We start from the raw sequence: 23,288 nt of genomic DNA, 5'->3' as shown, positions 1-23,288 counted from the left end.
AAAACAAAAACAAAACCCCAAAAAACAGTGATAATACCATCAAGAACTTCCAAGAAAACTTCCCAGTTGCTGGAAATATTAATATCTTCTTCATAAATATGATAATCCAAAAAGACAGTGCCGGGGTTCTTCCAAGTTTTCTTCCTTAGACGAAACCTAAAAAGGCAATAATACTTAAATTTACATTGATTAGGCACCAAAAATGAACTGTATTCAAAGTACAAAATAAATGGTTATTCATTAAAATTCAGGGGTGATGCAGAAACAATGCCTCTAGTACTCGACATTCTGTACTCTCCAGGCAAATTCAAGGAGTCTAGCACTTCTGCTTACTAGTCCTAATCCACATTCCGGAGGAAAGGCACAGCAGAGTGAAAGGAGTCAGCTCTGGGCCTCACTTACCTGTCAATGCTGAGGTCTAAGCCACACTGCTCCCTGAGTTGAGGAATCAGTTCCTCTTTTGATTGCCGCACAGTCATGCCTTTAGCAAACACAGCATCTAGCAGAAACTTGCATGGCTAGGAATATAAACGCACGATTAGGGCTTGTGTGTCATAGTGAAGCAAGGGTTAAGAAGACATTTTATTTTTCTGGGCAGCGTGACAAGGAAGGGCTGGACGGAGTTTAAGAATCTGTCTCCTTGCTCTCAGTGTTAGCTCCATAACTTACAGGCTCAGCAGCTGTAAGCAGCTTGCTCAATAGCCTATGCCTCTGTTTTCTCATTTGTATATTGGGGACAGTGGCTTCCTTTTAGAGTTATTATGATGATTAACTAGGCTAATGCAATCAAATTTCCATATTTGTCACGAAACTGACAATTTTGAAAGTAACAGACACAGTTCCATGGATTTCAATGAAGGAATGTACATTCAATCTCCAACACATTAACAAAGGACTCAGAAGAAGCATAAGCATATGAATGAAAATAAAATGATAGATGATTGATAAAACATTGTTCAGTTAATGAAGGCATTGTATAAAAAGTTCACAGCTTTCAGGTTTGTCTTAATCACTATATGATATGCATGAGCATCTTGGAAATATTCCTCATCCTTTGGGTAATTAGGCCTAAGTCTTATAAACTGAAATATTCTGATTACTTCTTAAACCAGCCTGCTGAGAGCCTATACAGCATTCAAACTGTGACCCTGAGCAGGTTATCTAACTTCTCTGTGCCAGCTTCTTCATCTACAAACTGGGAATACTAGATAGGACTTACACCACAGAGCTAACTGATGGGGTTTAAACCAATGTCATACAATACACTACAGGGATGGCTCTAAAACCATGATGACCTTGGACATAGAAGATACCTCCATAGGCTAGCTGCTATCCTCTTGTATCACAGTACCATCTTTCCCAGAAGGCAACCATAAACACATCTATCTCCTTTTCAGTGTTGGAAAAGCCTATTTACTCCTGCAATGTGACAATAAACTATGCTTGTTTTGTAAATCTGACTGCACCGGATATAAGTCACTTGTATACTATCATAGCAGAACTGAGGACTGCAGAAGACATGAGACAACTAGAAGCCATCTATGTCTACCAGTAGGTGTTGGTACTGTCCTGCTATCTACTGTCACTCACCTCTTGCTCGTTGACTAAGAGCTGGCACACTTTAACTCTGTACTCTCCCTTCTTCAGTGCTCTTCCCAGTCGGATTGTGATCTGTGAACCAAGAACATTCTTTTAGAAGAACTGCCTCAGCAGGATAGCCCAGCTCACTCTGTTGTTAGCTTCTGATTTCCCAGTCCCCTACCTATCTCATGGGCTTCACCTCTGACTCCCCACCACTTAACTGTAACTGACACAGTTAACACTTAACCATGCATGTTGGGTGAACAAGCAAAAACCAATATAAACACCCAGTAGCCGCCAGCCTCCTATCCTGGGTGCTACCTACTTCACTTTCATTGGAAGGACTACAAGCTACTCTCAAACTTATTGCTTAAAATGGACTAATTCTAGAAGGATTATTGTAATCAACCTTAGTGTCATCTGAAAATGATGAAAGGGTCTCATTCAGTCGGACGCTCTCAAACTCTTGGTTGCTGGTGTACACTCGAAAAACCTTGAAGTGAGAAGAGAGGACTCCAACAAATGGCTCTAAATGTTGTTTGAAAGCTGCCAGGGTGATTCTCTTATCAACATGCACCATCAACCCTAAGTATAAAAACCAAACAAAACAGGAACACAAATGTGAATGCAGCCTTTGAGTGCTGTAAAGCAGACCACATTTCTTATACTTCGGTAATAATACTGAATTAAAAAAAAAAAGACAATATAAATAACCCAAGGGGAGACCAAAGATGTGATAGATATAATCTACCAAACCTCTAGGCCCGTGGTTCTCAAACTTTCTAATGCTGTGCCTCATACTACTACTGTTACAAATCGTAACGTAAATATCTATGTTTTCCAATGTCTTAGGTGACCCCCACTCCTACCACTCAAGGGTCACCCATAAGCTGAGAACCGCTGCTCTAGGAGTCTCTTAAAACACAAATGTTTCTAGTTTCACACAGTACTAGTTCTGGCCATGTGGCTAGGTCACACCATTGCCTCCGCTGCTTACTAGCCAGGAGATACAGGGTACAACTGGCTTCCATGTCCCTGTTTTTGTATAGGGAAAATGGAGATGAAAACATAGTGCCACAGTGCTGTGTATGAATTCAGTAAGCTCATACATTTATGAAGCTTTTAGCACAGTGCAAGATTTATAGCAGCTATTTCAAAATCTGGTAGCAATATCATCTGAAGTAATAATTCTGAGATTTCTACTAGGTAAAAAAATTGGACTAGCATATTGAGAAGCATGTTTATCGTGTGGTTGAACTATAGCAGGATTGTAAGTAAATGATATGTTGTTCTTCCCCCAGGCTTAAACTGAAACTCTCTTGGCATCATGACAAGATTACCTCTCATAAACTATTTTTTTTTTTTTTTTTTCTTCCTCAGCTAGCTCTGGCTGGCTGAGAACTCAGAGATCCACCTGCCTCTACTTCCATGCTGGGACTGAAGGTGTGCACTACCACAACCGGCCAATAAGCTATTTTTCTATATTCCTTCCTAATACCTACCCAGTTCAGCCTTCTGTACCTTATTAGTCACTTATAGAATGCATCTAACTATCTTGGTCTTCATATCCTAGCAAATACGGTTGCAGGTCTAACTCTTTTTGTCTTGTAATAAATAAGGCAGGTACCAAACCCAAGAGCAGCAATGCTTCCAGGCTGTCCCTCAACAGTCCTAAGGCTATCTTGTCAGTAGCCGCCCCCCCCCCCTTCTTTTCAACTTTACAAAAGGCCACAAAAAGTTCTGGTTTACATTCTCAGGCTAGCTCAACTACTGGGTGGATGAACATTATGGGCATGTTTTTCAAATGAATTAATCTTCATAGACTACATACCAGTTATGAAACACCAGTGGATGTTAAGGAGTGTAAACTAGAAGAAAATATGGACAGGGATGAGCTTGAGCTTGGTTTACTATATAATGTTTGAGGAGGCTTGGAGTCTTTTTTTTTTTTAATTGCTTAGAACCCCAAGCTTTAAAGGAATGCCACCAAATTAATCATATGGCAAACAAGTTTACACTTGCACTGTTCGATAAATCACTGAAGATTCCGACGGAGGTGTGTAATGGAAAGTGACTGGAAATCAAAAGCTCAGGGCTTGTAGGCAGGGGTCCAATCTGAGCTTCAGTTCTACCATGGGATCCTGAGCCCAACACAATACCCAACACAAGGCCATTAGGTTCCTCTCCTAGCTTCTGGTAATGCTGTGCACTAAGCAGGCTTGGTTTTAATGATCTCTTGGCTCCTTTATGTAGCCTGTAATTAGACTTTTTTGTACTTGCAGCCTCAGCAAAGACCCACTTATTTGCAGCGGTTGTAACTGTAGTAGGGATGACCATCACACCTTTTTTCCTTTCTGCCTCTAAAATCCACAGGATTCAGTCTCCTCATAATACAACTTGAAGTATTTTTAGCATACCAAAATTATACAAAGACATTTCAAAGCACATGTACTATACCCATTATTTGGTTTCCTTGTTCATACCTAAGAGCTATAAACTGCAACTAGGTCACACCAGAACACTGTTTTCACAGAGGCAATTATTACTCCTTTAAGGAGTTCCTAAAGCATACCAGGTGGCTTAAGGATCAGCATCTTAGATGCAGTTCAGTCACTGCCTAAGTCAGCTGCCAATGTTATGATGTTACGTATGATAAGTCATTCCAGGGATATGGAATTTTTGGTCTGCTAGACCTGACCACTATACCACTGTGAGTAGTCCATCGCTCACAGCCCACTGTATTCCTAGCACTTACTTTCAAGTCACTGAGGACTGCAGTGATTTAAGTCACAGCAGAGAGAGTTGGTAAGCCTGGCTGCTGGCCAACATTCCTCCCTCCATCTCCAAGCCTTTTCTAAACATCAAGATCAATGTAGAACTTTTCTTTGCAAACACGCCTTCTGTATGGTCTCTAGTAGCCTAAACAGATGGGAAAAGTTGTATCCCCTCACAGTCCTATTTATTATTTCAGTGAGAAGACTAGCCTATTACACATTTCCAGAAAGATTAAATTGGTCACTAACCTGCTTTTTAAAGAGTTTATTAACTCTCCAGAGAAACGAGACTTTAGATTTTAACTCCAAGTGTCCCTGCTGGATCTGTGCTGAGGTAGAGGTTACCAGCCAATTGATTTTAATTATTGTTCTCTGTCAACCAAAAATTTCCAAGCTCTTCCTCCAGAGAGTAGCTCTCCTCTTTCTCAGCACCTTTATTGGCTAGTCAATGCAGTTGCTACTTGCTAGTTTTCTTGTCAGGAAAAGTGACAGTGGCATCTAGGTGGTGGCTTATAATCAGGATGCCAGAGTAGAATCCTAGTAGCGTAACTTGATAGGAATATGAGCCCAGACAAGTGAACCTGTTTGAACCATGTATGTTACCAGGGGAAACAGAGGCTTTACACTGCTGCTGAGAGGACTCCATAAAATCATGTACACTAGTGAGCCTTTTGAGGTAGCCCTTGGAAGGAAACTTAAAAAGCACTAATACAATTATATGAAGCAAAATTATAGTGTTTCTATGTCACCATTTTGGGCAACAATCTACATTTTTACATTTGAGTTTCTACAGGACATATATACAGATGTCAAAGGTTTCTGGTGTTAGAACTCAGTAGTTACTATGCACTTTTATTACTGATTTCTTTACTTTCATTTAAAAGGTAGACCTTTCAGTCTACAAGTCATTTCTTTCTTTTCAGAGAGCAGTTTTCACATTTATTAACTTGTCTCTGTATGTGTAGGGGAACACAGAGGGCATGTGGAAGTCAGTGGACAACTTGCAGGAGTTGGTTATTTCCTTCTACCATGTGGGCTAAGGGGATCAAACTTAGGAAACACACCTGATGTACTTTCTCACTTGGCGAAGTCTCCTCTTTTTTTATGTGTACACATGTGTGCAAGTCTGCATGTACATGCATGCTGTCTGCTTATGCAGGCCAGAGAGCACTTTCAGGTATTGCTCCTTTGGAACTCTCTACCTTGTTTTTTGAGACAGAGCTTCTCATTGACCTGGAGTTTGCCAAGTAGTCAGTCTGTTTGGCCTGAAAACCCTAGGAATCTGTTTATTTCTGCCTTCAGAGCTGGGACTACAAGTGCAAGTGTGTGGTACCACAACTGTTTGTTTTTACATGGGTTTTAGGTATTGAATGTAGGTTTTCATGCTTGCAAGGCAAGCACTTTACTGATAGGCTGTCTCTCATTTCTACTTCTAATAGCTATATGGAGCCTAAAACCCAGAAGTTCTCTTCCAATGACAAAGGAAACATGCACATCCAATTAGAAGCCTCAGAGGGACTGGAAAACTGGCTCAGCAGTTAAGAGTGCTTGGTACTCTTGCAGAGGACCAGAGTTCAGTTCCCAACACCCATGCAGGGCAGCTCACAGCCACCTGCAACTCTAGTTCCAGGTGATCTGATTTCCTCTCTGGCCTCCTCATACTGCCCCCCCAATCCCAATATTAGTTAAAAAAAAAAAAAAAAAAAAAAAAGAAGAAGCCTTATACACTGTGGCAGTCTTGCGCTTACTATACAGATGTTATATATTGTTCTTTTTGCCATGCCTCCATCCTCTGTGAGCTTTAGTTCTCAAATATGTTAATGGAGGATACCAGGATTTGCTTTAGTATTTCAGAGGTATTTTGAGAAATAAACATTTGAAAACTAAAAACACAAGGGGAGAGTATTAATCTGTGCTTTCTTTGTGTTTTTTGAGACAGAGTCCTACTATGTAGCCAAGGGTGGCCTAAAACTCACAGAGACCTTTGCCTCTGCCCCTCAGTGCTGGGATTAAAGGCACATTTCAGCAAGCCAGGCTATTACATGCTTTGTTAAAGAGTAAGGCTAGTTAGTAAGTATTTAGCTTTTTGGAAAGCTACTTCCTTTTCATATTTGGGGAAAGAAATGTATGGATTTCTTTCTTTCCTTGCTTTTTATTTTTTCTTTTTCCCAGACAGGGCTTCTCTGTGTAGCCCTGGCTGTTCTTGAATTTAGAGATTTGTCTGCATCTGGCTGGGATTAAAGGTGTGTGCCACCACCACCTGGCCAAAGAAATCTACGTTGACTCTGGCTTTCTTGTTTGCTTCTGGCTAGTTCTAACCTGTGGTTATGTAAAAGTCCTTCTACAGTGTGGTTATGTCTGCTGTTACTGCCTGTCTCAAATGCTTATCTTTTTTTTTTGTTTTGAGATCTGTAACACTCAGAACTCTAGTCTATACCTTACCCATTATCAAATTAACAATTAACCAATCAAAAGGGTTGGGATATGGCTCAGTGGTAAAACACCAAGTTCCGCCCCTAGCAGCACACAAAATAAAAGTAGACCCAGTTAATAAATGAACCCTCACTCTCAAACCCCCTTCTTTTGCCAGTGAATATGGATGTTTAAAGGATGAAGGAAAGGAGTTGTTTGCTTTGGGACATATAACAATTTTTTTTTTTTTTTGAAGCCATCCAAACAATACAGCCTATTGCCACTGTTCTTGGTTATCTGCTATAATAGTAAGACCCTAGTGCTGAAGACACCATATATTTGAGTCATAGGACATGGTACTGACTTGAAATTTTCATCTCCGTTGGCTAACATTCAGTATGCTGGAAGGTTCCATGCATGCTACTAGGGTTGAAAAATAACCATATATCTTACCTAGCTGTGAATCTGGAGAGATAAAATAAGGGCAGGACTGGCAAGACTTGCCCACTGCTGCAATAGTAGCATATATGTTAATGGGGATACTAACTGCTTTGTGACTGGACTTAAGACTTGCTCACAAGACAGGACTCACGTTTGGTGCCATTAACTGGGCCAAAACCCAGTGGCTGGTTAGGTCACAGGCCCTAGGGGAGAACTTAGTACTGTCACTCTGCTACATGGACATAAACTGCCCCTTAAGTACTTACAACATTATGTTATAGAGTAGTACATCTCTCAACCCTCATCAGAGAAGCATCTTTTTGCAGCAGATGACAATTAATACAGAGACCCAATTGGAGAAAGAAGAATCAAGTTCTCCTCAGGGGTGTGGCCCCTGAGAGGCTATTCATGCTCCAGTATATGGTCCTATTACTATGCATATATAGACAGCACTAAGTGGACTCAATGGGCTTACATACAGTACATGAAGTTGGGAGGGAAAAGTCGTAGTGAGGAATAGAGAATGAATTGAAGAAGAGGGAATAGGGGGTAGATTTTATCAAAACACATTAATCTGCATACATAAACAAAATTAAATCTTTAAAGCATCTGGTTTCTTTAGGGATGAGGGTGTATATTACCTTTCAAGTATTCCTTAACATTCTTACCATAGACTTTTCTAATACTGGTTACTCTTCTACTTAGCTAGATACAATTACTGGCTAAAGTACTTCACTGCAGCAAATGAAAGAAAACTCAATTATCTCTCAGTCCATGAAGTTACCGTAAGATGGTCTTAGAGCTAAGCAATGGAATCTTAATCAAAATTTAAGTGAGAAACACACCAGTACCATTTCAAAGAGCCTTTCTCTCAAGTACATACATTTGTGTCCTTCCCCAGAGCCTTCATCTGCGGCGTAGGGGTCGGCTTTGAAGTACATGTATTGCATTTCCCCCCTGCTCTTGCCACTCTCGTCATATTCACTGTCAGTCCCAGAGTCTTCTTCGGCTGTGTCCCATGTCTCCTTTTTCCCTTCGTTTGCCTTAGTTCTTCTACTACTTGTGATACTGTGTGAATCAAGTCCATTGGCCAGAGGAATTTGAGAGCTGTCTGCATTGCACAAAGTGTCGCTGCTGTGACTGGAGCTAAGAATATCACTGTCGACTGAACTTGTACTCCGGTCATTATTCACATCTGAGTCTGAGCGTTCTTCAGACTGAAAGTTTTCTGGGTCAGAAGTCTGAATGTGCTGTTCCAGTTCTCGATTATCCACAGAGGTGGAAGAGCCCCTCTCATTGAGAGGGGACTCAATGTTCTCAAAGTCACTCGTCTCAGTGCTTTTGCTGCTGTCTCCATTGTCTCCATCCTGCTGCTGCTGCAGTGACAAGCTTTTGAGTTTTTCAGTGCTTTCTTCTAGAATAGCATCCACAGATTTTAAATTCCCTGAAGGTCCTTTGACTCTTTCACAGTCATCATCCACATTACTAGAATCGCCTCCAGCTTTCTGGTATGCTGTCCTTTTGGAATATGATCCTGGTGATTGTTCAGGCAGCAAAACAAATAATCGGATTGTATTTGCATGTCGATCCAGAAGTTTCCATAAGTGGGAGTCTGTGAAGGCTGCCTGGTGATCCAGAGTCTCAGAGCTTTCAACAAACACCTAAACAGTGAGAGAGAGTGTCACTCCATACAATGTTAGTGACATTCTTATTCTTCATAAGATCACATCAATACAAGCCAGAAAACAGTATGCTATAAAATTTGTGACATTATAATAAAACTGACCAGGCATGATAGCATACACCCAATGTCAGTATACTTGTAGGACAGAGGCAGGATGACTGTTACAGGCTAGCTTGATCATATAGTGAGTTCAAGGCCAGTTAAGGCAAATATATGACTCTGTCTCCAAAAAAAAAAAAAAAAAAAAAAAAAACAGAAGAAAAATTAACCATAAATTTAGCAATAATTAACAGTATGTTGGGTTTGCATAAAAAGATAAATGTATTACTATTTAATAAACATTATATATTAAGACTATTAGTCACATAAGGAAAAGAATGGGGGAAAAAGAATTGCTCTGGCACTCTTTGCCCTAAATTGGCATTATTATAATTTAAACATTAAAAAATTATATTTAAAAAAATCTGTTAGGCACACATAAGTGTGTATATGGTGTGTGGGTGTGTAGCACATTTGTAGAGTTCACAGAAAAATGAGGTAGTTATTCTCTCTTTCTGCCATATGTGTTCATATGTGTTCAGCCTCGACCACAAGCATCTTGTACCTGATGAGTGTTCTTGCCAGCCCATAGACTACATTTTAAAATTACATGCGCATGGGAATGTGCGTGAGTGTGCGGTCTCCTCCACCCCCCCCCCCCAGAATTAAGAAAATGATATTAAAAAGGTTAAGTGTGGTAAGTATAGATGTACTAAGATGAAAGATTGGCAAATGTGCTGAGCAGAAGGTAGCGAACAAGGAAAAGTCTGGATGCACCATGACACGGGGCAAGTCATGATAATGATGGCACACTGAAGATGGCAAGTCCTAAAACAAGCTTGACAACTTGTCTCCTCCCAACAGGGATGTGAGTAGGCAAAGGGGACAAGGGTGGGAGAGTCTCACGAGACACAACTCTAACTTGGTATGAAGGACTGTCTTGCCAGGGGACTCAAGGAAGGAAATTAGGAAGACAGTTACTGAGGAGGAAGACTCAATCACAAAAGCTTGGACGGTCAGGACAAAAACGAGAGCTTGAAAACTAAAGGGAAGGCACAGAAACAGGAAAAAGTGCTCCCAGGAAGAAGGCACAGGGCAGATGCAAAAGAAGCAGCAGCAAGGCTGAGTCAGGCAGAAAAAGAAGACTGATTGGATGACAAAGGAAGAAAAGTTGGGGAGGCTGTGTGCATTGGAAGGCTACTCTTGCACAGCAGATGGGCATAGTGCTGATTGCTGGAAGTCAGGCTTACAACACTCAACTTTACTCCATTTGTTACCACCAAAGAAGACACAATGAAAAGGTAAAGGCATACCTTGTTACTTCGAAAGAAGCCTTCAGCTTTCAGGGTCTTGCTGGACACATTGAGAAGACGCAGATCATTGTAGCAGCGTTCCAGCACTATCCGCATAGATTCTGATGGTAAGTGTGTGGCCTGCAACAAAAGGTCAGTACAGAATGTGCTACCCAAAGGAATTCTGGCTTGCTTTAGACACTAGAAGAAAAAAAAAACTGTAGAGTTCCTCAAAGCTGATGAGAGCAAGGCCCTAGGTACCAATACTAGCACCAACCCTCAACCCTCAAAAGAAGTGTCAAAGTAGAGATTTAACAATTTTCGGTGACTCAAAGGAAAAATTTTTAGTCATCTCCCTATCATTTAAGCTGTAAACTGGAACAAAGTAACACTTTCTAACTTGTAAGGCTTTTGTTTATGACAAAACTCTGTGACTACCATTGTTCTCTAAACCAACATTTCCCCAATAAGGCTATTAGCTTCATCAGAGAGTAGGCTAACATATTGCATTGTCCTCTTTAAAAACAAACAAACAAACCTCAGGGCTTATATTTTGCATTGGACTGAAACCGTTTGCAGGTGGCACTTATTTAAAATGTATAGAGCCATATGATCACCTGGCATCACATGTGAGCAAGTTAGCCACCAGGTAGGACAGTACAGTGTGATTTGTCTTCTGATGTAACTGCCAATAGTGATTGAAGTCTCTTATGTGCTACTGCTTAAACACAGTGACAGTCACAAAATCCTGACAAAACCCCTGACAACCAGAACACTAATTTCTGATGGTCAATAAAGCCCCAGATATTAAGCTATAAGACAAGACAGATGGTGAAAAATGTACTTCAAACTTTTTTTTTAAACTTGCATTCACTGGACAGTAAGGAAACCTGCAAAAACATTACCTGTTTGTGTGCTTAAGGTACACAGTATGGGACTCTTGAAAGAGAAGTCATTTGTCACACATGATCTAGTCCATTTGTCCAAAGAGAGCTAAATGATTTCATCATCTCACGTCTGCTCAGTCCTTCAGAATAGGCCTATGTTCTAAGCCACTATTTAATCACTCACTATCCTGTCATGTCTGCTTCCCTACTTCACTGTTGCTATTAACATGTCACTACCTGTCATTCAGCACTGAGATGGCCTAGCAGGTAAAGTCACTTGTCACTAAGCCTGAGTTCAAGCATATATACCACAAAATAAATAAATGCAATACAAATATTGAGGACTGGGTATGGTGGTACACACCCAGGAGGTGGAGGTAGGAAGGTATTTGGATTGAAGACTAGCCTGGTTTACATAGTTAGCTCCAGGCCAGTCAGGAGTACACAGTGAGATGCTGACTACAAAATAATAAAAACAAACAACTCACTGTGCTTCTGTCTTTGAAACATAGCAACCTCAAGCCTGGCAGTGTCTGCTTACAAAGGCACTCTTACACTCTTACACCTCACTGTCCCTCAGCTTTGGCCATATACCTTTACCAGAATGATTTGAGCAGTGCCACCCCAAACTCAGCTTTCATGTACCTCAAATGTCAGTTTATTGTTCCCGGCCTTCCCATTCTGTAGCACAGATCTAATACATCACTACAACATTTAAACAGAAAACAGGTCTACTTACTGCTGCACCAATGAGAACCCAATTAGTGCTCAAAGTATTCTGTGAAACAAGAAGTTTCTTTCAAACTACGGTAGTTTGAAAAAAAAAAAAAAATGGCCCCCAAAGAGAATGGCATTAAAAGGAGAGGTAGTCTTGTGCGAGTAGGTGTGGCCTTGTTGGAGGAAGTGTGTCGCTGTGAGGGTGGGTTTGAGGTCTCATATAATTATATATATGCTCAAGTCACACCCAGTGAGACAGACCACTTCCTCTTGCCTGTAAGATGTAGAACTCTCAGCTATCTTTCCAGCACCATGTCTGCTTGCATGCCTCCATGTCCCACCATGATGATAATGACCCTGAACTGTAAATCACCCAATTAAATGCTTTCTTTATAACATTTGCTGGGGTCATGGTGTTGCTTCATAGCAGTAGAAACCCTAACTAAGACATAAACTGAATTCATATACCTAGCATGTGTTTTACCCAACAAACCACAGTCTGTTTCTTCTACTTGAAGTGTCCCTTTCTACTTAATTGTGTTCTGCCTAAATATTGCCCCTTTAGAGCAGAATCTACAACTTTAAAGTGCCACACTGAGCCATACACACAGCAAGAACTAAAAAATATTCATGGTCTAATTTTACCACTTACCTTTGAGATCAGCTGTTTGAACTCTGTAACCGTCTGATTTAAATAAGCACGAACTGTTACAGGAGCAGCAACAGCCTCTGCCTTCAGATCAACAACATGCACTTTCACCATCACTTCTATCACATTGGAAAACATAAAAACATAGCTGAAGGTTATTTTTTCTAAACTGTTTTACATGGGCAGTGAATTCCAAAATATGGCAAAGAGAATATGCTTTTATTATTCAATATAGTAGATTTACTACATCCATCATTAAAAAGCATTTTCGATCGTATTAAATACAAATCCAAATATAATTTTAAAAATGTTTTATTTCCTTTTAAAATATAACACTACCTTCAAATTTTTTTGGCATACTAAGAATATAATCCATTTTCTTCTTGGTCTTCTTTTTAGGATCAAATGTAAAATACATATGTAAAAATATTCAAAAAGAAGGAAAAAAAAAATCACAGCACCAAAAGCATACATGGATGTAGAGACCACAAAATCAATACTAACAGGCCAGATGCAACCCTGACTGTTTATAAATAACCTCCTCAAACAACATACTTCAAATCCCACGGAAAATTCCATGCACAAAATGGTCTGATATATCATTTCTCTTTTGTTTTTAGATCATATTTATAACTAAATTTTAGTCACATGAAATAGAAATAGCCATCAAGAATTACATTTAGCAGTTATTTTGCTTTACCATCAATTTTTCCTTTACATTGTTTACTTAAATGACAATTATACTTTAGTCAGCAGAGCCACACAAAGAAGGCTTCCACAATGAATAGGAAAGGGAAAGAGGATGATAGAGAAAGATGTCAACAGAGATACCCTAAGGAGTTGAGCCAACGACTATAGGCATTTATATCATCTGGCAGACATTACATCATTTAACACTCCACATTAAAGAAGGAAATCCTACTGAGGTGTTTTCTTGTTGCCACTGTTCATTATTTAAATTCTGTGTATAGACATGGTATAGCAAATGTGCCCACTTGAACTTGTGATGTTCCATCTTAGGTCTCCCTACTGCTGGAGTCACAGCATGTGCCATCATAAGCAAGTAAAACTTAACTTCAAACTCATTACTGACTACTACTTAGACTGTCAAAATTATGCACACCTTAAAAACATATAAAAAAATTTAATTCATTCACTTCTATGAACAAAACATTTGCTCATAGTAATTTAAAGCCCACTGTAACTCAAGAGAGTATAAAATTGCTTACCTCCAGGTTTATAAGACTGGAAAATTTGATCGGGCTTTCTAGTCTCCAATAGCAGATCAAACATGTATGTGGACTTGACTCCTCCCAGGAGCAGCCCCATTGGTGTATCTTCTTCTCCCTCATATGATCGTTCCAGGTAATCATGAAACTCATCGTATTTTACCAGGCGACAACAGTCCAGTGGAATCACCTCTTCTAAGTCCATCATCTAACAAACACATTCCCCGACAAGACAAAAACAGTGCTTTAGTCTTGTGTGCAGTAATCCTAACAAGAGATCTTTATAAACAATGAAATCTATATACTTCTGGTTTTTATCAGAGTAACAGATATCAATTTTGAGAAAGACCCACATGTAACCCAGGCTGACCCTGAATTCACTATGCAAAAGAGGATGCTCGGAATACTTCATGTTATTGTCTCCACCTCTCAAATGCTGAGATTACAGCGTATAAGCATCCATGGCTAGCTTAAATATATTTATTGACCACCTTTGATTATTCCTAAAATAACACAAACTATACAATGACATAGTCGTGTCCTTATCACAGTTACTATTGCAGGATAAATTATATCAATATACTGCTGATTTCTTTTATGACATCTAAACAAAATAACTGCAAATCAAAGAAAAAATTTTTTTCTCAATGGATTATAAATTCCATGAGGGGACCATGCCTTTCCTCTGATACTTCTAATGGCTCATACAGAACGCACTCAATCGATAATCTGCTAAATAAGCAGAAAGCACAAATAAATGTGTTTCTAATTCTAATTCCAGGATTCAGACAGGTTAACTGGCTTTCAGATGAAGATGCTGGTGGATGGGGGATGATTAACAGGGTGTCAAATCCATTCAAGTACTTAGATCACCTATCTATCTCAACTATAAAACTTGGGTGCTATCAAAATTAAAATCCAACTGTACATAAGGCATACCTTATAAGCCATTTCCACTGCTTCCTTTAATGTCTTATCCTTATGAACCTCCAACTTATTTTCCATCATTACTTGTTTCACAGGATGCAAACAGAATAATTTTATCTACAAAACAGAACATATCATCATCAACTCACTAGGTCAAGTGTCACAGATGAATTCTTTGGCAGATAGCATATCTCCCCCCCACCCCTGTTTCTCTGTACAGCCCTGGCTGTCCTGGAACTTGCTTTGCAGACCAGGCTGGCCTTGAACTCACAGAGATCCACCTGCCTCTGCTTCTGCCTCCCAAGTGCTTGGATTAAAGGCATGTTCTATCACATCTGGCAGCAGATAGAATTTTTCTTCATTGTCAAAGAAAAACCAATTCTTTCTTTTGGTTTTTCAAGACAAGGTTTCTCTGTGTAGACCTGGCTGACTTAGAACTCAGAGATCTGCCGGCTTCTGCCTCCCAAGTGCTGGGATTCAAGGCATGCACCACCATTCCCACCTGTTTAAGGATTTTAAAGGGAGAACAGAGAGGGCAGCTGGAGAATAACTGAAGTGTGGCCTTCATTTCTGTGCATTTCTCAGTCCTTCCTTCATTAGGATATGGGGAATGCCTGCCTCATGCAGCTAGCTATGTAAGCACTGAGCACCATGCTATATATCACCATGCTTCAGTACAAAATTAGCTCATCCTTTACCACTGGTAAAGCCACACTGCCTAACGACCACATGGGCAGAACCAGTTCTGGGTTGCCACAAGAATGACAGCAGTCAGAGGAGCAAACTTCAACAGCATTTGTCAACCACAATCATGGAGTCAAACCTTGCATGTGTTGCGTTCAATTTCTCGTTGTCTCTTTTCCTGTTCTTCCAATTCTCTCTCTTTCTGCACCAGGTTCTTAATGTGTTCTGGGTACTCATCCACTTCTAGAAATTCTAGGAACATAAAATAGTGTCATTCAGAGCAGCTTCTTATAGTCTTTCTGTTCTACTGCACAGAAGCTTCTTCCAGGCAATAGTGAAGAAGTATTGATAGTGAAATCATATTCAGACTTAGTAAATGGCTCAAATCCTAGGAGAATTCAATGAGATTTCAGGTTTTTTTTCTTTGAGACAGGTCTCTCTGTGGCTTTGGAGCCTGTCCTGGAACTAGCTCTTGTAGACCAGCCTGGTCTCAAACTCACAGAGATCCATCTGCCTCTGCCTCCCGAGTGCTGGAATTAAACTTTTTATTTCAAATTGTGCTATTACCATGGAACCATTTGGCCTTAGGCAACTTTACTTGTCCAGACCTTGGCTGAAAAGTGCCTGGCCTTAGTTATTGCCTTGAATATACTGCAAAAGAGTAAAAGCTACTGTTGCTACATACGTGATTATTACTACACTCTAATAGCATTACTACCTTCCTTTCCTCCTCAATGTAGCCTTTAGCTGCCTTCTAACCAAAGAAGGCACAGGTACAAAACTGTAGCTACACAGTTACATGTGACTTAAAAGCACATAAGAAACAATATAAAATTAAGACACATGAATAAAGCCAATGAATGTTTGTTTGCCTTTAAGAAGAACAATGAGTATCAATATGCCCTATAAAGAGTAAAAATGCAATGTTTCTAGAAATCAGTTCTAGTTCAAACAAACAATCTTCTCTAGTTGGTTGTACAGGACACCTTCCTGTAATCAACTAGCTAAAAAGCATTCCAACCAGGTAACACAGCCATTTGCCCACCCCCTCCCCTAAACCAGGTGTTTACCATAGAACTAGAGTTGGGGAGTTAGCCAAGGGCTGAAGCACTGCACTGCCTACTGTGAAGCACATAGAGTACATGGTTTACAATCCTGGCTTTGTCACCAGTGAATCTAAAGGTCTTGAAATATACATTTGCTGAAATGATGGCTATGTTTTAAGCCTTGCATTGACTGAGTCTAAAAACTAACTTTTGTTCACAAAAAAATAATAGTTGAAACAGATATACCAAGAGCACACCAGCTCCTAAAAATAAACGTGGAGATCAAAGCTAGTGATTGTTTTTTTAAATTATGAAAAGAATATGAGCAAACTCATCATCTGTGTATGCATCTATAGTAAAACACACCCTAATGTTTCTAATATAGTGAGTCAGTAAGAACTGGCAAGAACAACAAACAAACAAACAAAAAACCCCTAAGAACTAAAGAGTTTAAAGCAATAACAATCAAAAATATAAATAACAAGGACAAATATACTTTATACTCAAGATTATTTCTGGGAATTCAGAGGGCAGCTTTGAAATCAGGCCATCAGACTTGGCAGCAATTGTCTTTTACCAGTTGAGCCATCTTGTTGGCTCCTGGGATTCTTAGTAAGATTAATATAATAAAGGATATGTATTAGATTCAGAAAAAAAATTTTAAGATCCTTAATTAAATAAAATGTGATACTTAATTCTCTATTCTAAGATATTTTTGAAGTATTTCAGGCCATGTAGAGTTCTCTCTCAAACTATGTAAATATTAACAAACCCAAAAAGCTTGAACCTGAAACAAGCAGTACCTAATTTGAGCTTTCACTGCATACTAGCTATGCTGCAAAGCTCTAAAGTGTTGTTTCATTCATGTGTAGCAACTATATAAGGTATCATATCATTATTTCCAATCTATAATTCTGCAAAGACTCAGAAAGGTCAAGTGATTTGCTCTAGAACAGGCAGTCAATGAGTTGTGAGTGCTGCATAGGATACAATCTTACTTAAAGTACACACCTAATTCATTTAATGAAGAGAAAGTGTATTACAAAGTATTCCAACCTGTGTGTGGGTGTGCTTGTAAGTGAATGCCTGCTTGTGTGTGTGACTATGTGTAGTACTGGTTATCAGAACTCTGGGACTTGTGAATGCTAATCAAGAACTCTATCACTGAGCTGTGGTCTGAGTTCCTTTAAAATTACTATTTTGAGACAAGGTCTTGCTAAATTATCAGTAGGCCTCAGACTCGTAATCCTCTTGCTTCACTCAGCCTACAAGTAACTAGAGTTGCAAGCTCTACAGATTGTCAAGTTTTCTTTTTCTCTCTTTTTTTTAACACTTAGTATTACTTTATAACAGTGTTAATAATTCCCTCTCCCAGGCATAAAAAGTCCTAGCTGTTAACTGTTCTATCACCTAAAAGCAGTTATCAAGGTTTGCAAGATGTGCCAAAGAAATGACTTTATGATGGGCTAACATACTTGCATTTCTTGTTGGGTCCTTCAGTCTGTATATCAGCATATATGCATTTGTTGAGCTAGGAGAAATATAAAAAAGATTAATAGGTAAATCTTTATTTGAAATACTAGGTTTTTTCTTTGAAATAATCATAAAATCATACCACCATTCACAGACATATTAAAATTAAAACATTTCAGAAAGAAAGGAGACTTCTTCCTTGCTGTTAATGGTGCAATTATGAAAAGGTTAAAACATCTCCTTTTGGTAACACTGTGATGGTGTCACGAAGGCTGTGCACCTCAATGTCTACTACAGCTAAGTCAGGGCTGGGCAAACCGCTTTACTAGGAGGCGGCAAGCAGAAAAAAAAAAAAAAGTCTCAGTCTGTGCTACACCTCAGCTGTTATAGTGGGGACACATCACCCAGCACTTATGAACAGACACCTATGGCTTGTATTCTGCTGACCCATGGGTAACGCTTTACAACTCACTCCAGCACATCAACATGCTATTGCTTACCTTGCAAAAGCACTAGAGTAGTAGCCTCTGCTTCCTGAAGACCCACCGTGTGTCTTCTTAATGTCTTCTTGTGTTATCTAAAAGTTGTAACATTACTCTTTTGTAAAAACCAATGATACCATTACATTAATGTCACATGTAAATATGTAACCCAATATTTTAGTTTTTTTTTTGTTTTGTTTTGTTTTGTTTTTTTTCCTTGAGACAGGTTCTTAATCTGTAGCCCTGACTGAGTTTGAACTCTGGGAAATCCTCTGTCTCAGCCTCACCAGTGCTAGAAACTGCTGGTGAACCACGAACTCCAACTCTAATCCAACCTTGTAGTCTCTGAATTAGATGTATTGTGTCATCTTCAACAAGCACCACACAGATAATTCAGTTTACCAGTGATTGCCCTGTTGAGTGAGGCTCAAAGGATCCTAGTCCCACATCATTCAAAGGAGTACATAAGAAGAAGGGTAAGGGCTAGAGGAAAGGTGTAATATAAATTGGAAACATGTAACAAGTTCTAACAAAGTAGAACAAGGACACTGCTAACAATGGAAGACTGGTTTGGTGGAGATATCATAGACGTCTCAGCTCTGAACAAACACCCTGCCACTGGGTAACTTCTCTACTTCAGGAGTCTTACCCTGCTCACATGCTGGTCATTGAAACTGTACCACTGCTCATCACTGAATGACTTTATGCAAGCGTAATAGTGACCTCCAGCAGCACTCCCTGAATGCACCATCACCGAGAAAAGCTCATACATCAGGGAGTTCTAAGGAGAGAAGAAAAAGAAGGTTGGAAGAGATGATTACAAAACCCTTATTTGAAACCCCTTATTTCCTATGGATGCAGAATTAAGTAATGTGACCACTATTCTATGGTAAGCTAACTTGTCCCTTCGGCAACATTAAAATAGCAAGTTACCAAAAAATAGCATGAAACAGGTTTCATTCAGTATATTTCTTCACATTTTTATTATGCTGTCTTGTGATCCTTGGAACTACATATGTCTATAAGCATATGCTTGCTTGATTATTTACGAAAAAATAGTCTGAAATTTTGTGAAGTAGGTACCAAAGAGAAGGCTATTTTAATTTGCATAGTCAAGATCAAGAAATTACCAACACATTGCTTTTTTATCTTTGAATAAAATTCTGTTTCTGACAGTAATTTGAACTATCTTCTAATGTATTTGTGCAGTATTTTTGATAAGTAACATATTAATGTGGTATTTATATCTATAATGAATCAAAGCCAGGAATGGTGGCTTACACTTTAAATTACAGCACCTGGGAGGCAGAGGCAGACAGAATTCTGAGTTTAAAGCCAGCCTGGTTCACAACAATCACAGCTACACACACACACACACACACACACACACACACACACAAACTTTTCTCTATTTTTTCTTTGTTCTTTTGTTGCTAGTGGAGAGTTAACTCATAGATGTTAGGCAAGTGCTCCAGCACCTGGCTATATGCATTGCTTCTCTTTGTTATTTTTCATTTTGAGATAGGGTCTAAGTTGCCTAGGTGGTTTTGAATCCATCATGTTGCCTAGGGTAGGCCTCAAACTTATGACTCTCCTAGATCAGCATTCCAAGAGCTAAATTTTACAAGTCATGTGCCAGGACACTAGCTTGAATTACTTTTCCCTTTAGAAGCCTTGGTATTTAATGTCCCCAAAACAATTAGCACTACTAGAGATTCCGGCTACCTGTATTTTCATCTCCAAAACCAACAAGGAGCAGTAGTTTAGGCCTGTAATCTTAGCACTTGAGAGGCTAAAGACTGACAACAGCTGTGAATTCAAGGCCAGTCCCAGCTATAAAGTAGTTTGGGACTAGTCTGAACTATAAAATGAGACTGTTTCAAAAACCCCAAACAGGTCAGGCAGTGGTGGCGCATGCCTTTAATTCCAGCACTTGGGAAGCAGAGGTGGGCAGATCTCTGTGAGTTCAAGGCCAGCCTGGTCTACAAAGTACAGCCAGGACTGTCTTGAAACACTGTCTTGAAAAACTAAACCAAACCAAACCAGACAACCAACTACCTAAAACAAACAAACAAAACCAAAACAAACAAACAAACAAACAAAAAACCCCAAAAACAAAAAACCAAAAAACCCAAACATGATAGAGAAGAAGATGTTAACAGCACAGATGGTTTATATGAAATTCACAAGGTGGCTGGAGAGACAGTTCAGAGGTTAAAGGGCACTTGCTGCTCTTGCAGAGGAGATCTAAGTTTGGTTCCCAGCACCCATATTGTAGCTCACAACCACCTTTTTCTGCGCTCTACAAGTACTAGTATGCACAAGGTACACATACATACATACTATATATTTAATCTTAAAAACTCCACAACCACCTAAAAACAGGAATTTTATCAACTAAGAGGCTCAGGTTATATAAGCAGTAGTTAACAAGGTGCTTCAAAGGGAGGCTCTTGTAAGTAGTTACCCATGTTTGGAGTGGGCTTTTTGGTGATAGAGCTGCCTAAGAGTCATCATGCTCCATTAAAGAAGTCCAATAAACTCACTGGTTCACCAAGCTGGACTTGGAAGGAACCCTTTCTCTGGTCTGTCATCGCCATCTCTACCTGGAGTGAATAAAAATAGAGTTCCCAAGGCTGGAGAGATGGCTCAGTGATTAAGAGCACTGGCTGCCTTTCCAGAGGACTGGGGGTTCAGTTCCTAGCACTCACAATCACTTGCATTTCTAGACATCCTCTTCTAGCCTCTGAGGATACCAAGTACACAAATGGTGTACAGACATGCAGGCAAAACACCCATACACATAAAATAAAATAAGAGTCTCCAGGAAAGGTTATGACACAAAAAGACCATTTATCCTAAGCAGATTCTCCAAATGGGCAAGCAAGGTTTTTATTAAAATTTGTTTTTTGAGAAAGGGTCTTGCGCTGCAACTCTCTCTGGACCAGAACAAGCATTGTGAGACCATGCTAGACTCAAATTTGCAGCACAATTCTCTGCTTCTATTCTATATTGTGGGATCACAGGTGCGTTCTGTTGCATGGGCCTGTCAGATCTCATTCATTTTTCTTTAGGAGCTCTCCACTTTCTTTCGGTTTTGTAGTACTAGGAAACAAATCCAGACCTTGGGAATGCTAGGTAAGCACACTTCCATTGTTCTTTCTTCTTTCTTCTTTGCTGAAAGAGTACCTGGACCTCCAAAATCAAGTTCCAGCACATTTCAATTTGTCTTAAATAACATTAAACTGATTATAATTATTACAAAGTGAAACTTCTAGAACAAACTCTGAAAACTTGTATAGTTCAAATTTTATTGCCAAAACTAAGATTAATCAAAGTAAACAATAGGCAGATTTCAAAATTTACCTGTAATCAAGAATTTGTGATGAAAAAAATTATTTTTTTTAAAAACAGCACATTCCGTAGCCCTTGCTGGTTGGAATCAGTTACTCAAAGAGATCCTCCTGCCTCTGCTACCTAAGTGCTGAGATTCCAGGTGTGTATCAGGTGGTTGGTAGTAACATTTTAAAATTTAACTGTAATTAGCAACCCCCATTATGTTTCTGGAAAATTCTGAGGTTGCAAGTTCTAGATAACCATGATTACGAACTCTTTCAGAAATGTACCATTGTCAGAATTCTGAAAATGCAACAAATCAAGTTCAATACTCTCATTTTCTTCTATGAGAAAACTCAGTGAAGACAATGGATTTGGAGGTTTGATAAACACTAAGGCATAACCTAACTTTCAACACAGTATAATCTCCCAAAAATTAGTACTCCATCTGCAAGTAGTATTTCCCAAAATACAATTAAGATCACATCCGTCACAATTTCTTTTTTTTAAGTCTTCATTTTAAAGAATGAAGCACAAAATAATACAAAAGTTCAGAAATTACTATCTCTCTTAATTAAAATATGCAGGGAACTGGGAGTATAGCTCTCTGGTGGGTCACTTGCTTAGACTGCTCAGCACCTAATACCAATAACTTCATAACAGGTACCTTTTCCAGGCCAGGTTTTGTAATCTTCTCAGTCCCACTACTGCTCTCCAGGCATATCCCTTCATCAACAGCATCATCCGTGGAGAAATCATTGCTCATCTGGTCACTGTGGCAACTGCCTTCATTTTCTGCTCCACTATCAGTGCAACTTTCAGTTTGAGGAGATTTCTAATAAGACACAATTATCTTAAAAAGATATTCAAACTTTTACCTATATCTTCTACCATGTTGAAATAGTTTAACATTTTCTGACTAAGAGAAACATTTGTTATAAGTATATCCGTTTTCTCTTAAACTCAGATGTTAGGTACAAAATAATCATTTTTTTCTGCAGCAGCATTTGTGACACCAACTACCCTAAGCTCCAAACTACATCTTCTGTTTCCAATTCGAACAAAATGTTCTCTGTGATTACTGTGTAAGTGTCAAAATAGAAAGAGAACTAAGTCATCTATCTGTCCATGAGAACTTCACAGTCTGGTGTATTCAGGGCAGAGGCTTCCATGCTTGAATGCTTTCAATTCACAGCTACCCAGACTTAAATTTCTACTTGTTAGAAATTCCATTTCTACTTCTTAGAATCTCCAAGAACACACTCCTCTCTTTTCCTAACATTTCACACACATACCTACAATGTTTTATTGACACAAGTTAAGATTTCTCTAAGATGGAAGCACTGCATTTAAGTTCTTGAAACCAAGTAATACACAGCACGAATAATTTTTGTTGTTGTCAATAGCCTTTTCTAAGTACAGCATCTAGTATGCAGTGCAATCTTCTTCCTTCAAGGAAGTTTGAGACAAAATGAAGGTGAACTTCACCTTCTGAAATGCAAGCTGAGTATGACAGCACCAACTCGTAATTCCAGCATTCGGGATACAGAGACAATAAGAACTGCTAACTGCAGGCTAGCCAGGACTGTCTCAAAAACAAATCCAAGGGGTGGGGGGTACCTCCAAACTCCAAGC

The 23,288-nt window shown here is 39.3% G+C and overlaps 1 protein-coding gene across 2 annotated transcripts in view; it reads right to left on the bottom strand.

The window, feature by feature from the left end:
* Usp47 (ubiquitin specific peptidase 47) overlaps window positions 1-23,288 on the bottom strand; it is a 92,265-nt gene that overhangs the window by 6,000 nt on the left and 62,977 nt on the right. For both annotated transcript variants that reach the window (XM_051192689.1, XM_051192690.1), the window contains 14 exons: window positions 22,321-22,488; window positions 18,967-19,098; window positions 18,336-18,412; window positions 17,838-17,893; window positions 15,456-15,568; window positions 14,645-14,749; window positions 13,706-13,913; window positions 12,480-12,595; window positions 10,245-10,364; window positions 8,092-8,869; window positions 1,991-2,166; window positions 1,591-1,671; window positions 403-518; window positions 38-156 (listed from right to left, as the gene is read on the bottom strand). In XM_051192689.1, coding sequence (XP_051048646.1) covers window positions 38-156; window positions 403-518; window positions 1,591-1,671; window positions 1,991-2,166; window positions 8,092-8,869; window positions 10,245-10,364; window positions 12,480-12,595; window positions 13,706-13,913; window positions 14,645-14,749; window positions 15,456-15,568; window positions 17,838-17,893; window positions 18,336-18,412; window positions 18,967-19,098; window positions 22,321-22,488 — 2,365 coding nt within the window. The remainder of the gene's footprint in view (window positions 1-37; window positions 157-402; window positions 519-1,590; window positions 1,672-1,990; window positions 2,167-8,091; window positions 8,870-10,244; window positions 10,365-12,479; window positions 12,596-13,705; window positions 13,914-14,644; window positions 14,750-15,455; window positions 15,569-17,837; window positions 17,894-18,335; window positions 18,413-18,966; window positions 19,099-22,320; window positions 22,489-23,288) is intronic.

The sequence above is a fragment of the Phodopus roborovskii genome, unplaced genomic scaffold (assembly GCF_943737965.1).
Source record: "Phodopus roborovskii unplaced genomic scaffold, PHOROB, whole genome shotgun sequence".
In the NCBI taxonomy this organism is placed as follows: Eukaryota; Metazoa; Chordata; class Mammalia; order Rodentia; family Cricetidae; genus Phodopus; species Phodopus roborovskii.
The sequence above is the reverse complement of the archived record's forward strand: the minus strand, read 5'-3'. Positions and strand labels throughout refer to the sequence as shown.